The sequence below is a fragment of the Pterocles gutturalis genome, unplaced genomic scaffold (genome assembly GCF_000699245.1).
Source record: "Pterocles gutturalis isolate BGI_N339 unplaced genomic scaffold, ASM69924v1 scaffold7309, whole genome shotgun sequence".
Classification (NCBI taxonomy): Eukaryota; Metazoa; Chordata; class Aves; order Pterocliformes; family Pteroclidae; genus Pterocles; species Pterocles gutturalis.
In genome coordinates, this window is record NW_010128081.1 from 7,622 (window position 1) to 23,206 (window position 15,585).

Consider the following 15,585-nt stretch of genomic DNA (forward strand, 5'->3'; position numbering starts at 1 on the left):
TGGCCCTTACCCAAGACAGTTAAATAGGACACAGAAGACGTTATGAATGCCTCATTTGCCTCAGTCTTTACTAGCAAGACCAGCCTTCAGGAATTCCAGGCCCCAGAGACCAGAAAGAAAGTCTGGAGCAAGGAAGATACTGCCCTGGCAGAAGAGGATTAGGTCAGAGAATAATTAACTGGACATACTCAAGTCCATGGGCTGTGACAGGATGTACCCGCAAGTGCTGTGGGAGCTGGCATATGCCACTAAAAAGTGATTCTACCCTTCTAAACTTCCCCTAAAGATCTAAAATAAAACACATCTTTGGATGGACAGAGATACTACAAGGACTACAATCTCAGTATCTAAACAGAAATAATTGCTTGAAAGGCTAAGACCACGTAGAATCCCTAATATTTTCCTCTTAATAATGTTGTAGCCTTTCACTATCTACAGTAAGACTGCAGTACTCAAGTAGTTTTATATGCCTACACACTAAACATTTATCACAAAAGCTAGATTCAAAACTTACCACAAATATATATAATCATATTCAAGGATTAAAACATTGTTCCAGACAATGTCAAAGAGCAAAGACAGAACAATGTTGCAGACTGACTCATAAAAAGTAAATAATATTTTTTGTCAGTCATGGTTTTGTTGGGTTTTTTTGGTCCTTTATAATTAAAATTCTTTCAGGAATCAGTGGAGTAGCAGATGTCTAGAATTACAAATTTAGGCTTTATCTACTGAGTTCTAGAAGTCACAGCTGTAAACAAGAATGGGTCAAATTTTAAAACCCTGGAATCTTAACATTCCCTGTCAGGACCATATCACTGACATCAAGTGGTCCAAATCAGAACTGCAATACTAAGCCACAAGAAAAAGTAATCAAAAAAGTGGAATTTTCAATGGCTGATGTCTGAAAGTTGTGAAGCTAAACAAAAATTCAAGGACACGATAAAAATTAGTGTGTCACTAAGTTAAATTACGAGCAGTGAAGTAAACTGCTTCACTTCATATGTTTTTAAGAAAGATCAGAACAGATACGAGTCTCAAAAAGGTGGACAAACCACCTCCCCTATCATTCCTTTGAACAAGATCCTTAATAGCCTTGGAGAAGAAAAATTCCTTTTCTTACAAAGAATTCCTTGGAAGTTAAGAGCACTAGAAGATCAGAATAGAGAACCTAGTTATAAGTAATTTCTTCACAATGTAGTAGTGCTGAGTAATCCACCTCAAGCATTCACATTCTTTTAGCAATCTATAGTACAGCAGTTAACCAGACACAAGCACCCTTCATGTCATTCTGCTAACCTAGTTTCTCTTACTTTCAAAGACTATCAGCATAGCAGGAGCTTACACCTCAGATTAAAGTACTTCTGTTGAAACTTGTTTAAGAAGTGCATTTTTAACCATGCCAAATGCCCTAATGGTTAAGGATGGGGAAAAACCCCTGCTTTAAACAGCAACAGCTTCAAAAGAATGACAACTTCTTCTGCATAAATATAGCAGGTCTATTACAAAAAGCTATTTGAAAAACACACCGAACTGTCTGCATGTCCTCTCTCCTATGGTTAAAAAAAGACTGGCACACCTATGAGCTTACAGTCTTTGCAACAGGACAACCAAACAGCAATCATAAAAGAAGCAAGCAAGCTCATTACATTATGATACCCATAAAACATGGAAGAATTTTGATGTCACTATTAAATGTAGGTATGTCTTCTCACAGCAAGTAAATGAACTCATGCTTCAAGAAAGAAAAAGTACAGGAAGATACCAAATTTTCCAGAAGAGAATTTCTTTTTAATATATTTCCATCACAATTGAAAGCCAGTTCTGAAGCTGCTTACCACTTCTGTGGATGTTTCTGCATGCTCAGAAGTAACATGTTCTTGAAGAGATGTTTCCGTATAACCCATTTTCCCACAATAAGGACAAGTGAAAGACTGTGGCTGCTCTACAGAGAAAGCTTCTCCACCATAGTACAAATCTGAAACAGAAAGTGTTTAAACAGAGGTTACTTAAAGCAGTAGCATCATTTATTTTGTTCATGTAAACATAAATGTACTTCAATGTAATCACTGACAAATTAATCTGGTATTTAACTGAAATGACTATTTTAATCCTGTATAAAGGTCATAGGCCGATATTCAAGTGTTCAACTACTGATGATTAAAGCCAGAGAGACTATGTCTCGCTTTCATTAGCAAACATAACATAGTTTTCCAGCATTCCGTAGGCACAAAGCCTCCTTTGATGAAGCTGCAGATACTTCCAAACCTTAACTTTTCCACCACCCTTCTTAGCCCATGTAGAGGGCCACCTGTGGTATTTTTCAATCGTAAGATGAGTTTTCAAGAGCTGAACTCTTTAACAGTACTTCAAAAATTTAGCTTAAAATAAGTCCTCTGTGATATTATATGTCAATATTTATGCCATAGCTGAAACACAGCTTCACAGCAAGTAGTTTTAGAAACTTCTCAAATATATAATATATGATTGCTACTGAAAAAGGAATCTGATTATTTGTTACACACTGGTTGCAACTTCTAGGTGTGCTGAATTTAAGCACTTTTCCACTACTGATGAAAAGCAGGCACTTTTAAGTTGCTAATGTAGAAGTTCCCAAACTTAACATGAAAATTTATCAAATCCTGCAAGAAAATAATGCTTTTCTCTCTCATCCTCTGCAGGTACTACAGAAAACACAAATAAACTTCACATTCATATCAAGATAAAAGGCGTGATTTTTTTCCAGCAAGTAATTTAAAATCTTTTAACTGACACTTTTTCTAGGCCTCATTGATAAGCAACGGAAAAAATATTTTCATATAAATACAAATATTTTGCTATAAATTAAAAATTGGACAAGTCTGAACAGATACTAGAACTCATATTCTGCACCACGAGGCAATATCCATCTCGTGTTAGGAATACATCTTTCTGACAGCTTAAGTGCGTATCTATAATCCATGATGTTAACAGATAGTATTTACATATAACTAGGTTTTGAGGGCTAATACTCCAAGACCAATACAGGAAATCAGCTTCTTAGTAACATGCTAATAATATGCAGAGCTAAAAAGGTATAGAATCAGATTGCATCCACTGCAGAATAAAGTTTATGTTCAGTAAGTCCCTGTTCCCCTTACTTGGAAATTGCTTCCAGAGAATTTCAGTGCTGAAGGATGGGAGAAATACACCCCTTTAACAGGCATGGCAAGAAATGCCCAAGTAGAAAGACAGCCTTGCCAAAGAAGAAACACTTCCTGACGCACTGAGCATTTTAACTGGTTCATCAAATTAACCATCACACTAAGCTTGGGTACCATCCTGAATCTAGATTCATTTGTTCACATACACATGAGGAAAACAGTATGTTCGACTATCCAAAGCAAAATGTTCCCAGACAATTTAAGTCTTAGTTCTCCAAAGCAGCACCTGAGGCTCCATTAAATGTTTTATACAATAAGGCATAGTAACTTTTCATTAGAGAATGGAATTGCATATCAGATTATGATTGAATTTGAGAACTATACAGACTGAAAGTCAGCATGAATGCAAATTCCAAGACATGCCCGAAAGATTAGCACCCCTGCCCCCTAAGCTGAAAGTAATCTATATAGTGCTGACACAAACAGATGGCTGGAATCATTATTAGAGGGAAATCCCAAAGGTCCTTGCACACCATGTATCAGGACTCGGTTCTGAATGCATCTGAGTCACCTAACACACAAACAATGGGCATTTCCTTGACAAGCTGTCAGGCATCCAGTTGGCATCCTAACAACAAGACGTGGTATCTCTTAATTCAAAACATCTGTCCTTACCTGATGCCCTGTAAATCCATGGGAAGAACCAGTGAAGCTATGAAGAGGAAGGTCTAACTTCCCAATTTGTGCGAGAGGTCACTGGTCAACACTTAAATATACCGTATTCAACTGAAGATGATAATACCAGCAGACTGGAAGAAAGCTTCTTATGAACTCTTGAATCTGCTTGTTTGGTTTACAAGCTAAGTATCAATCAACTTTAGAGCATGTTCTGAATGCTCAAAAACAGGAACAGCAAATTCCCCCATGTCAAAGCTTTTAAAACTATCTGTAGTTGTTACCCATCACTCACAGTAAACGTGTGTTTATTCTGTATGAGTAGATTGGTACAACTATTCTAGCAGGTGACCAGAAAAACTGGATCTGAGGCAGGATTACACCATTAGTATTCACAACTCTGATAGTCCCTATGTATAGGTGTTAAGCAACATCATCCTAAAGGATGAACCAATTAAATTTACCTACATTCACAACTATTTTTTGGCTTGAATAGCTTCTCTAAAATTACTGCATACATATTTTCCAGGTGATGACCAGTCTTGTTTCCAAGTTCTCCATTCTCCTCTTATTTACATGATATGCAGTAAAAACTTTTATGAAAATTAAGTTGCTCCAAGTCTGAGATGTTACAGAGACTGTTTCAGATACAACACACAGGTCTGCATAATTAGCAGAACTTCAAGATTTTGGAGCTCCTAACCAGGGCCACTTCAGTACATATTTCACTAAGTACTTCTCTGAAAGTTTCTCCAAGAATCACATTCGGACTCCCATTCTGATGTAGCCAAAAACCTGAGCAGAAGTAAAAAATTACCAATATGCTGCAGCATACTAAAATACAAAGAATTTACAGATGTCATGGTTTCAAATGAGGAAAGCACAAACATGGTTTACGTGGACAAAGTTCTAAGACAGTCTCTGAACGGATCAGCCATACAAACTCTGGAATAGATATCGTTTCAGAAAAATATATCTGAAGGGCAAAGGATTCAAAATTATAGTTGTCTAGAATAGATAAATGCACAATGCTTCAATGAAGATGGATGAATGAATCCTCCTCGTAATTATATGAAGAAAAATTCTAATTAACACAGCTCATTACACAAGTTGTTACAGCATATAGCAAAAAGGAGAACTTTTAAAGCATTCCTACTTCTACAGTGTCATTGCACAGAGGAAATGTAAACTTCATTTCTCACTTTTCCAGTGTCCTAAAGATACAAAGGTGGAACTTAAATAAAGATTCTGGGAACTAAGTAAGATGGCCAAACTTTTGAACCAAATAGTTAAAAATAATTCCAAATTTAACTGCATTTAATCTGCCCAAAACAGCACATGTAAATACTATACTGTTCTCTGATACTCAATAATTCAACACAAACTTCTGTAAGAAAATTCTGCACACCTGTGGGAACAGCAAAAATGCCAGTCAAAAACACAGAAAAAGCTAATGACAGTTTTTTTAGTTGATCCTCTTATTTCCCTCAAGCTGCAGCATGACCCTCACGATGATGATTAAATACCTGTTTACTGATTGGAAAACTGAAATTCTCCTTCACTGCAAACAGTCATACACACATGCAAGAACTCCAAGTGAAATTCTCCTTTGAGGAATCTTTCTAACTCAGCAGACTATTTCTGGGAATTTTTCAGAATTTCCTTATATACTAATTTGGATTAAATAAAATGATGACTCAAAGTGGCAAGCTAATGAAGAAAGGCCAAATAACCTTACTCTTTAGAGGATCTGCATATAAAAGTAACCTCTGCACCTACTACCTACAGAGAAAAAAAATCCCTCCAAATTATCAAGTAGTCTAAAAACCTCTACCTATAAACCTCACTAATTCATGAATGCAAATATTTTCAAGTAAGGCAGAAGTACCAACTCCAACTTCTCAGCCGAGCAAAGGGTACCAAATCACAACCAATCTGAAGAGAGGGGTAAATAGATTAGCATGGAAATAAAAATGTATTTTCCTTAGATACGCTGTTAGCTCAGTCCAGATGTCAAGAATTCTAGCAGTACACATGGTTCTATCATAGAGGGGAGAGGTTTGACAATTACTGTCAAATCACAGAATCACTGAAGTTGAAAGGGACCTCTGAAGATCATCCAATCCAGCCTCCCTGCTCAAGCAGGAGTATCTAGAGCACGTTACACAGGATCACAGCCAGCTGGGTTTTGAATATCTCCAGAGAAGGAGACTTCACAATCTCACCAGGTAACCTGTTCCAGTGCTTGCTCTGTCACCCTCACAGAAAAGTAGTTTTCCCTCATATGCACACAGAACTTCTTATATTTCACTGAAAATAGTCTGGCCCCATCCTCTTGACACCCTTCCTTTAAATAATTGTATACATGGATCAGATTCCCTCTTAGTCTTCTCTTCTGGCTAAAGAGGCCCAGCTCTCTCAGCCTTTCCTCATAAGAGAGATGCTCCAGTCCCCTAATCATCTTTGTAGCCCTCTGTTGGCCTCTCTCCAGCAGTGCCATGTCTCTTGTACTGGGGAGCCCAGAATTGGACACTGTACACCAGATATGGCCTCACCAGAGCTGACTAGAGGGGGAGGATCACCTCTTTCAACCTGCTGGCAATGTTCTTCCTAATGCAGCCCAGGATACCTTTTGCCTTCTGGGCCACAAGGGCACGTTGCTGGCTCATGGTTAACTTGTTGTCCACTAGGACTCCCAAGTCCTTCCCTGCAGAGCTGCTACACCATCCTGTACCGGCGCATGGGGTTACTCCTCTCTTGGTGCAGGACCCTTTTGCCTTTGTTGAATTTCATAAGGGTCCTCTCTGCCCAACTCTCCAGCCTGTCCAGGTCTCTCTCCATGGCAACACAGCCTTCCGGTGTAGCAGCCACTCCTCCCAGTTTTGTATCATCAGCAAGCTTGCTGATGGTGCACTCTGTCCCTTCATCCAGGTTGTTGATGAATAAGTTGAACAGTACTGGACCCAGTACTAACTCCCAGGGGACACCACTAGCTACAAGCCTCCAACTAGACTCTGAACTGCTGATCACCACACTCTGAACTCTGCCATTCAGACAGTTCTCAATCCACTTCACTGTCTACTCTCACCCAACCCACACTTCCTGAGATTACCTAAGAGGATGTTATGGGAGACAATGTCAAAAGTCTTGCTGAAGTCAAGGCAGACAACACCCACTCTCTCCCCTCAACTACCCAGCCAGTCATTCTATCATAGAACGCTATCAATATGCTATCAGATTACTTAAGCACGATTTCCCCTTGGTGAATCCATGCTGACTACTCCTGATCACCTTCTTTTCCTCCACATGCTTAGAGATGGCATCCAGGATGAGCTGTTCCATCACCTTTCCATGGATGGAGGTGAGGCCTAACACGCCTGTAGCTTCCTCGGTCCTCCTTCTTGCAGGCTGGAGTGACTTTGGTTTTCTTCCAGTCATCAGGGACCTCTCCTGTTCCCCATGACCTTTCAGAGATGATGGGGAGTGGCCTAGCAATAATATCCACCAGCTCTCTCAGGACTCATGGCTGCATCCTATTGGAGCCCATGGATTTGTGGGTGTCAAGTTTACCTACATTATCTCTAACCCAATCCTCCTCACCCAAGGGAAAGTCTTCCTTTCTCCAGACTTTCTCTTTTGTCTCCAGGATCTGTAATTCCTGAGGCCTGGCCTTAGCAGTAAAGACTGGAGCAAAGAGGGCATTCAGGAACTCTGCATTCTCTGTACCCTTCATCACCGAGGCACCAACCCCATTCAGTAGCAGGCCCACATTTCCTCTAGTCTTCCTTTTGCTACCGGTGTATTTGAAGAAGCTCTTCTTGTTGTCCTTGACATCCCTAGTCAGATTTAATTCCAAACGGGGCTTAGCCTTCCTTGTCACATGCCTACATACTCTGACAACATTCCTATATTCCTCCCAAGTGGCCTGTCCCATTTTCCACATTCTGTATGCTTCCTTCCTCTGTTTGAGTTTTGCCAGGAGCTCCTAGCTCATCCACGCAAGTCTCCTGCCTGCTTTGCTTGACTTCCTACTCATAGGGATGCACTGATCCTGAGCTTGGAGGATGTGATCCTTGATCAGGAAGCTCTCTTGGAACTCCCTTCATTCTAGGGCCCTAACCCATGGGACTCCTCCAAGTATGTTCCTGAAGAGGCCAAAGTTTGCTCACCTGAAGGCCAGGGTTGCAACCCTAATTATTGCCTCCTCACAGGATCCTGAACTCCACCATCTCGTGGTCACCGCAGTCAAGGCTGCCCCAACCCTCATATCTCCAACTGGTCCTTCTTTGTCACTACGAGGTCCAGCAACACACCTCTCCTCATTGGCTCCTCCATCACTTGTCTAAAAAAATTATCAATGCTCTGCAGGAACCTCCTGTACTGTTTGTGCCTAGCTGTGTTGTCTTTCCAGCAGATATGGGGGTCATTAAAGTCCACCATGAGAACCAGGGCTTGTTACTGTGAGGCTACTTCCAGCTGTCTACAGAAGGCCTCACTGACTACTTCTTCCTGATCTGGTGGCCTGTAGTAAATACCCACAACAGCGTCACCCACATTAGCCTGCCCTTCAGTCCTTACCCCTAAGCTCTCAACTCGCTCTTCATCCACACCTAGGCAGAGCTCAATACATTCCAGTCACTCTCACATTAAGAGCAACTCCTCCACCTCACCTTCCTGACCCATCTTTCCTAAAAAGCACATAGCCATCCATGACAGCACTCCAGTCACATGAGCTACCCCACCACATCTCTGTAATCACAATGATATCGTGGCCCTGTGACTGCACACAGATCTCTAATTCTTCCTGTTTATTCTCCACATTGCGTGCACCGGCATACAGACATTGCAGAGAGGTAGTCGAGCATGCAAGATTCCCAAGAGGGGTGCAACATGATCCTCCATGGCCATGTCCTGTGTGCACTTCCCTGGCTGCCTGGACCTGCTGAAGGCATCCTGACTTGAGCCGTGTTTTGTTGCCTACCCTGTCTCTTACAAATCTCCCCTTCCCCATCTTTCCCAGTTTAAAGCCCTTCTTACTAGGCTAGCCAACCTGTTGGCAAAGACATGCATGCCCTGCTTAAGTGAAATGGATCCCTTCTTTCTCCTTCAGTTGTCAGTCATCAAACAGGGTCCCATGGTCATAGAAACCAAAACTCTGTTGCCAACACCAACAGTGCAGCCAGTTGTTAACTTGGCCCATTAACTTAATACGGTGTTTCTGGTCCTTGCTTTTAGAGAATATGAAACAAGACATTTCTTAATTAAATTTTAAAAATCTGAGTTCTTTCCAACCTCCTGATTATACTCCTGCATATTCTCCCACTCGTATCTCCTTCCACAGCTTTCTAATAATATGTAGCAAACATACATGCACATCACAAATGTGCCTTCATCTGGAAGAAAAAATTTAAAAATGCACCTGGTCTGAAGTTAAATCAGTCACTAGCAAATCCAAGTATTTTTTCTTGGGAAGTTTACACGTCACTTCGATTCTCGTCCTCCACTTTAATTTCTCTTTACCTCTTACAATCAAAATATGCCCCTTTTATAATCTGAAATACAGGTCATCAAGTTTTCTTTTAAACTTGAATTTTTTAAAAATAGAGGTTGGTAATTAAGTAATAATGAATCTTTGTGTCTAATTTTATTGTTGAAGTTACTGAATAGATATTTCTCCACCTGTTTCACTTTTACAAGTACATCAAGAGTCCTACAAATTATGAACACAGTCATGTTATTGACTATCAAAGGCTCACTTGCTAGGGAAGACCATAATAACCAGAAGTAGTATCAGAAAAAAAAATATCAAAAGGCCATGCCTCCATGGTTGCAGAAGCAAAGCAACCTACAGTGTTACTGTTTTCATTTACAGTTGTATTACTGTTATGATGCAACTGGCCCATCACCAAAGAATTATCTTTTCTGGTCACAAAGAAATCTTTCAGGTTCTTCCAAAATACGTTCCTACACAAAAGCAGGAGTTCATAACTCTCGAAACTCCTCTGGACCTCTAAAGCCCTGTTTTCAAAGTAGTTACAAAGACAAGGTTGCTCAGTTAAAAAGAAAACCAGACTAAAATCACAACCCTCTAGGACATGATTCATTAGCCACACTGCCTATCAATTAGAAGAAGAATACAAAGGACTAAAAGGATCAGAATATGGTCTAAAGAGGACTCAACAATAGTTTAAGAAGTTGGATATCAAGCTCAACAGTGTTCAGACATTATAGCATTTCTTGAAAAACTACCACAAACTGAATTTCATGTGAAAACTCAGGCAAAAAAGATGAGCAGTTTTGCTTTATCATCCATCTACAGCTACAGACTGCTTCTATTTAACATTTAAATCTAACACATTCTTAAACTTGGCAGAAGGTTAGTAATGAGACAGAAGTACAGTAGCATTCCTTAGATAAAAATCAATCTTTCAAAGAGATAAGTCAGGACTACATTTTATAACAGCTTGTCCTTACTTTCTGTTAAGATGTATTTCTTTACAAGGGTACACAGCCGACAGGAATTTTAGTTTCACTTTTCTTCATATGAGTAATATAATTTCAATTTGATATACATGTATAGATAAAAATGTTGGTATTATACAAGTTGTAGTGTATTTGTTTGAAGAACCACATGCTGAAGCCATGAACGAGCATTGATGCTAATGGAAATGGAAGAGGATTTGCAGCCCATCTGCCAATACTGAGCACTACCAAAACAGCAGCAGCTGCTTAAAGGCAGGGTCAACTAGCTGGGAAGACGCTCTGCTGAAAAGGACTGAGGGATCCCAGTGGACAGCAGGCCAAACATGAGCCAGCAATGTGCCCCCACATCACTGAAGGCAAACAATGTCCTGGGCTGAATCGGCATGAGAACAGTCATCAAATCAAGGGATGTGATCATCCCATGTTACCTGGCACTTGTTAGGCAACACCAGGAACACAGTGTTCAGTTTTGGTCTCTCCAATTCATGACAGATACTGAAATAAAATGGAGAGGATCTAGTGGTTTTTTTGTGTGCATGGTGTGTCCACCAAGACACTTAAGACAGTTGGAGAACTTGACGTAAGAATGGTTGAAGGAATAAGGTTCAACCAGCCTAGAGAAGGCTCAAGGTGGGTCTTGTCTCCAACTTCTTACACTGAAAAAGTAGTTGTAGAGGAAATAGAGGTATGCTCTTCAAAAGGAAACATGATGACATGGCTGCAGGTACAAGCTACTTCAGAGGAAATTCTGCTTGAATGAAGGAAATCAAACAAAAGAAACCAATATGCACTGTAGGGACTAAATGCTAGAATATGTTGCCCAGAAGTGGTGAAACATCCCTTGAGGGAAATATTCGAGGCTTGTCTTGATGTGATAGCCCAACTTATGTGCCTGCTTCCAACAGAAGGTTAGATTAGATGATCTCCAAAGTACCCTTCCACAAAAACTAGACTATTCTATGATGCTCTGACTTAGCAAGATACACACCTACCAGACAGATCTTCTTCTAGCAGCTGAAAAAAAAAAATTACAAGAGCCTCAAGCTGAATTCTGGTTAATCCAGCCAGACCTCACACTACACATTATTACGGCAACCATTATTTAAACAGCTGCCTTTGCCTAGGAATTAGGAACAAAAGTGACAGAATCTTCTGTCACATAAGCACCTGAGCAGAGTGGACTTTGATAAAAGTAACATAACATGATTTTAGCAGAGGATTCTACTAACAATTCGAATTACTTTATTTGACAGTATAACCTGTTTAAAATGGTGGGGATAATATGCAAGCCATATGCCTAAAGTCATAAAGTATTCTAACAGCTTAGGATTATTTTTCAGGAGAAAGAAAGCTGGGAAATTTGCTCTGAACTTCTCCATTGTCCTGACAAATTGTCCTACAAAAAGCACAGAAGTACAATGACTGCCTGGTAAGCACATTCCTGTTCTTTACACTAGGCCTACTGCAATTCTACTCTTTGACCCCTCAGAAATAAACTAATTGGATTTGTGCTTTAAACGTCACTTGTCATTACATATATGAGATTTCATATTTTGTTTTAAGCTCTGTCCCTGTTACGTATCACTCTTGGTGTGTGTGTGTTAAAAGTATCTCTTCCAGTGTCTCTTGTGGGGACTGAAGAACAACAGCACTACCACTCTTCTGGATCCCACCTTGTTTCAAAATTAATACTAGGTCATACACTAACTACTGAAAGACAAATATGCCAACTAGATGGTACAAGAGCAAACACGTGTAGCCAGAAATAACTATGATTTTTAACTTGTTTTCAGTGTTCTTATATGGGCTCCTACACTAGTCTAAGTCTTGGAGGGGGAGGTGGGAAGCAGACAGAGGAATAAATCAAAAAATATCAAGATGACAACAAAAGCTCATTCAGAGCACCAGAAAAGTTCACCTTCAATACACTCTGCAACATCATTACAACATCTAGGAACCCTAAAAACAGATCAGAATTTTCACGGAGGTAAACAATATGTTAAAATGAACTGGGTCACAGATTCAGGCACAGAGTACTTAATCAACCTCCACAGTTACCTGCATATAAACAGGGCTGGCCAAAATGGTGATGGGAACTGGAGGTACGGGGGTTGTTTTCATAAGCTGCAGATGGACCTTGAGCAAATGACTCACTGATCCCCACGCATACATTTAAAATCAGAAAAGAGACACTGACTTCTTCTGAAGTGCTTGCATCAGTTTTGCAATGGTAGGATCCCCCACTCTGCTTCCTTCTCTTCGGTAAAATACTAGCTGTCCACTTCCCTCCCCACCATCAGCAAAAACTGTAAGTTTACGCCTATTAAAAACAGTGTTCATACCTTTGAATCAAACTCAATTACAGACAACAGTATTTAAGTTTGTCAATGGCCAGGTAAACCACAATTCACACACCCACCTACAGGAACAGCCTTCCATTCTGTGTGTCTACTGAAGTTTTCCTTACTTAGGAAAACTGCCTCCTCATACTGTCACACCTTAGAAAACATTGTCTTCTCATTTGACATCCAACGACACTTACGAATTTACTAAAGACTTCATTAGTTCCATGTCATTTAGTTTTACATTGCCAATCTTGCCCTTGAGATTATTTTTTTTTAACCCATTGATATCTGCTTCCTTGGTAATTTTTAATGTTCATTGGTACAGCAATTCTGACAACCCTGAAACAGGTCATTCTAGACTGATTCTACCATTCATTATTGGTTTTCTAATTAAACTTAACATTCCTTAGCTCCTCATTTTTTGTATGCTCCTCAAAGTCACACGATGTCCTCAGCTACACAAGGCCCTTTGAAAAGTTACCGTAGTTTCTCTAAGAATCTGTGTAATACTGTAAAGGCACACTCCTTTATGTCATACATTGTACAGGGAACTGTAAAATAAAACCATTTTAAGAATGACATCACAGAACTTCATAAGCCCTAAAGAACAGGTTATTTGTAAATATTCCTTAATTCATTCTCCAGTGTACAAGCTTATAAGGTCATTAGCACTCAGGTGCCATCAACATTTGCTGTGGTCCATGGTCTGGTGGTGATACGTTTTTTTCTGTTCTTTTTCTACAGTGTTAAATCAAAGCAGGAGTCATGCTGCAGAGCTGAGCTGCAGAATTTTTTTTCCTACCACTGGTTCGGCAAGAGCAATGCTCAGATATCGAGCCATATGACATTTCTAGAGCTTGTTTTCTTATTCATCTTATTTAAAGAAGCCACAGTAGCACAAACACCAGGCAATGCAGAAGTAGCTCTTGGAATCCAATTACCATCTCAATACTTCACTGCGAACCTTCTTCCACTTTGCCATCTGTATTCTTCATGCAGACTTCAAACAATAAAAAATAATCCCTCTCTGCCCCCAAAATATACACAAATAAAATCCATTAAACCAAAAGACATGTTCAAAGACTTCCAAAAGAGAAATATCAACAAACAAAATATATTTCCTAGAAGTTCTTAAATTCTGACGATAGACATTGTTTAAAGTAATTTTTAGAACAAGTTTCCTCATTGCAGTGCATTGAAACCTTTGACATTTAATGCTACCTTAAGGCTTCATAGCAAGCATGTTTCAGTTCTCTTACCCCATGATAAACACTTAATGTTTACAGCAATGCTGTCCTTTTAGCCCATATGTAACATCCAAGAATAACCGATGCTAAGGGGCTAAGAAGTTTGAACTGTGCATCTCATACAGTGACTAGAATCCTGAATTAATACACTGTACACAGAGACTTTCACCTCATGAGAGAGACCAAAAAAAAGAAGCCTGAGAAGAAACATTTGCAAGCAAAAATGGTCGTGTGCATTTTTGATAATGCACTAAGTGATTTCATTTCAAACTCTGGATTCGCAGGGCCTGGATTTTTGAAGTCATGACAAGGCAGTCCAGGGCAAAGCAGGGGCCTGATAATTACAAAGAAAATGAAGGACATCTTCATTCAAAGGCTGTTTTGAGAAACCAACTGCATGTTTCCATATACAGCTGTTCTCTAATCTTTAAAGCAACACCTAAGTGAATTTTACTTCTGTTATAATAAAAGGTTAAAAAAAAGTCATTTATAATTCTTAAGACTTCAGCTTTTAATAAATCATTGTATTTAAAGAATTCAAAATGTAACAAAAAATACCACCAGAACTACTAAAAAAAATTTACTAAAATGCCATCCCTGTGGGCTTAACATAAAAACAAAGTATGTGTCCAGCATCAGCCACATTTTAGAGCAGAGGTTTGTCACAGAAGTATCTTGTGAATTACAACCTGTTATAAATATGACACAAGAGAAACAACAAGCAGGATGTGAGACAAGAACAATTCTTTCCTATTTTAAATATTGACATGGCTTTACAGTAGAAAGTAGTTCTGAAATTAGATCTTCAAAGGATTTCCAAGAAGACTATACACTAATACTTGCCACTAATCTTTTATACTCAATACAGCCCATCAATGTCCCTGCTATACCTACAGCCTGACATAAGTCACCAGTGAGTAACATTCCTACAAAATCCCACCAGGATTTTTCTTTGTACACTGTAGCACTTAAGTAAAGCATACTGTGAGCAAGGGCTACCACACCTTTTGAATTAGAAGTTAATTAGGAGTAGTAATTGTTATTAAGTATATTTATTAGTCTGATAACCTGCCAAAATAAACAAAATAAAAAAAGATTAAAAATATATATGCAAAAATTAAAAAGAAATATATAAATCAGTTCTTGTATAATAGAATCAAAGAACACATGCCTGTTTTTTGGAAGACAAGAACTTGCTTTATTTTCAGTGTGCTAACAAAGAATGTGATTAATAAGTAAAATCATGATAATCCGTATTATGTCTGTAGACACAACATAGAAAGCAAATTACTACGGTTTGAAATGATCACTTACCAAAATCTACTCTTGTTAGAATGCACTGCATTGGATGGTCAGTTGTATGCCTTGTTGTCGTTGCACCACTTTCATAACAAGTTGCACAGAGATCGTAATCGTAACAAATTAAACACTTGTATCGTCGACCTCGAAAGTTTCCTTTTAAACATGCATCACAGCTGACACCTGTAAACAAATAAAATTGCTTTAAAACAGTAATAAATGCACTTTTTTATAAGAGGTAGATTTGTTGTTATTGCCTCTCACCAACTAAAAGGAGCTAGCCTTCTCTGACCAATGCAACTAACACAAGACTCAATTTTTAAATGTATTTATGTCTTTAAAAGATACTGCTCTCTCAAAATTAGGATCTTGAATTCTTGACATAAATACGGG

General features: G+C 39.1%; 1 protein-coding gene across 1 annotated transcript in view; it reads right to left on the reverse strand.

Moving 5' to 3' along the window:
* The window catches only part of LOC104466152 (E3 ubiquitin-protein ligase KCMF1), a gene marked incomplete at its 5' end in the record, with an annotated part of 19,582 nt that extends 4,207 nt beyond the window's left edge, over nucleotides 1-15,375 (reverse strand). The window contains 2 exons of the mRNA XM_010079488.1: nucleotides 1,839-1,978; nucleotides 15,208-15,375. Coding sequence (XP_010077790.1) covers nucleotides 1,839-1,978; nucleotides 15,208-15,375 — 308 coding nt within the window. The remainder of the gene's footprint in view (nucleotides 1-1,838; nucleotides 1,979-15,207) is intronic.
* Nucleotides 15,376-15,585: the final 210 nt, after the last annotated feature.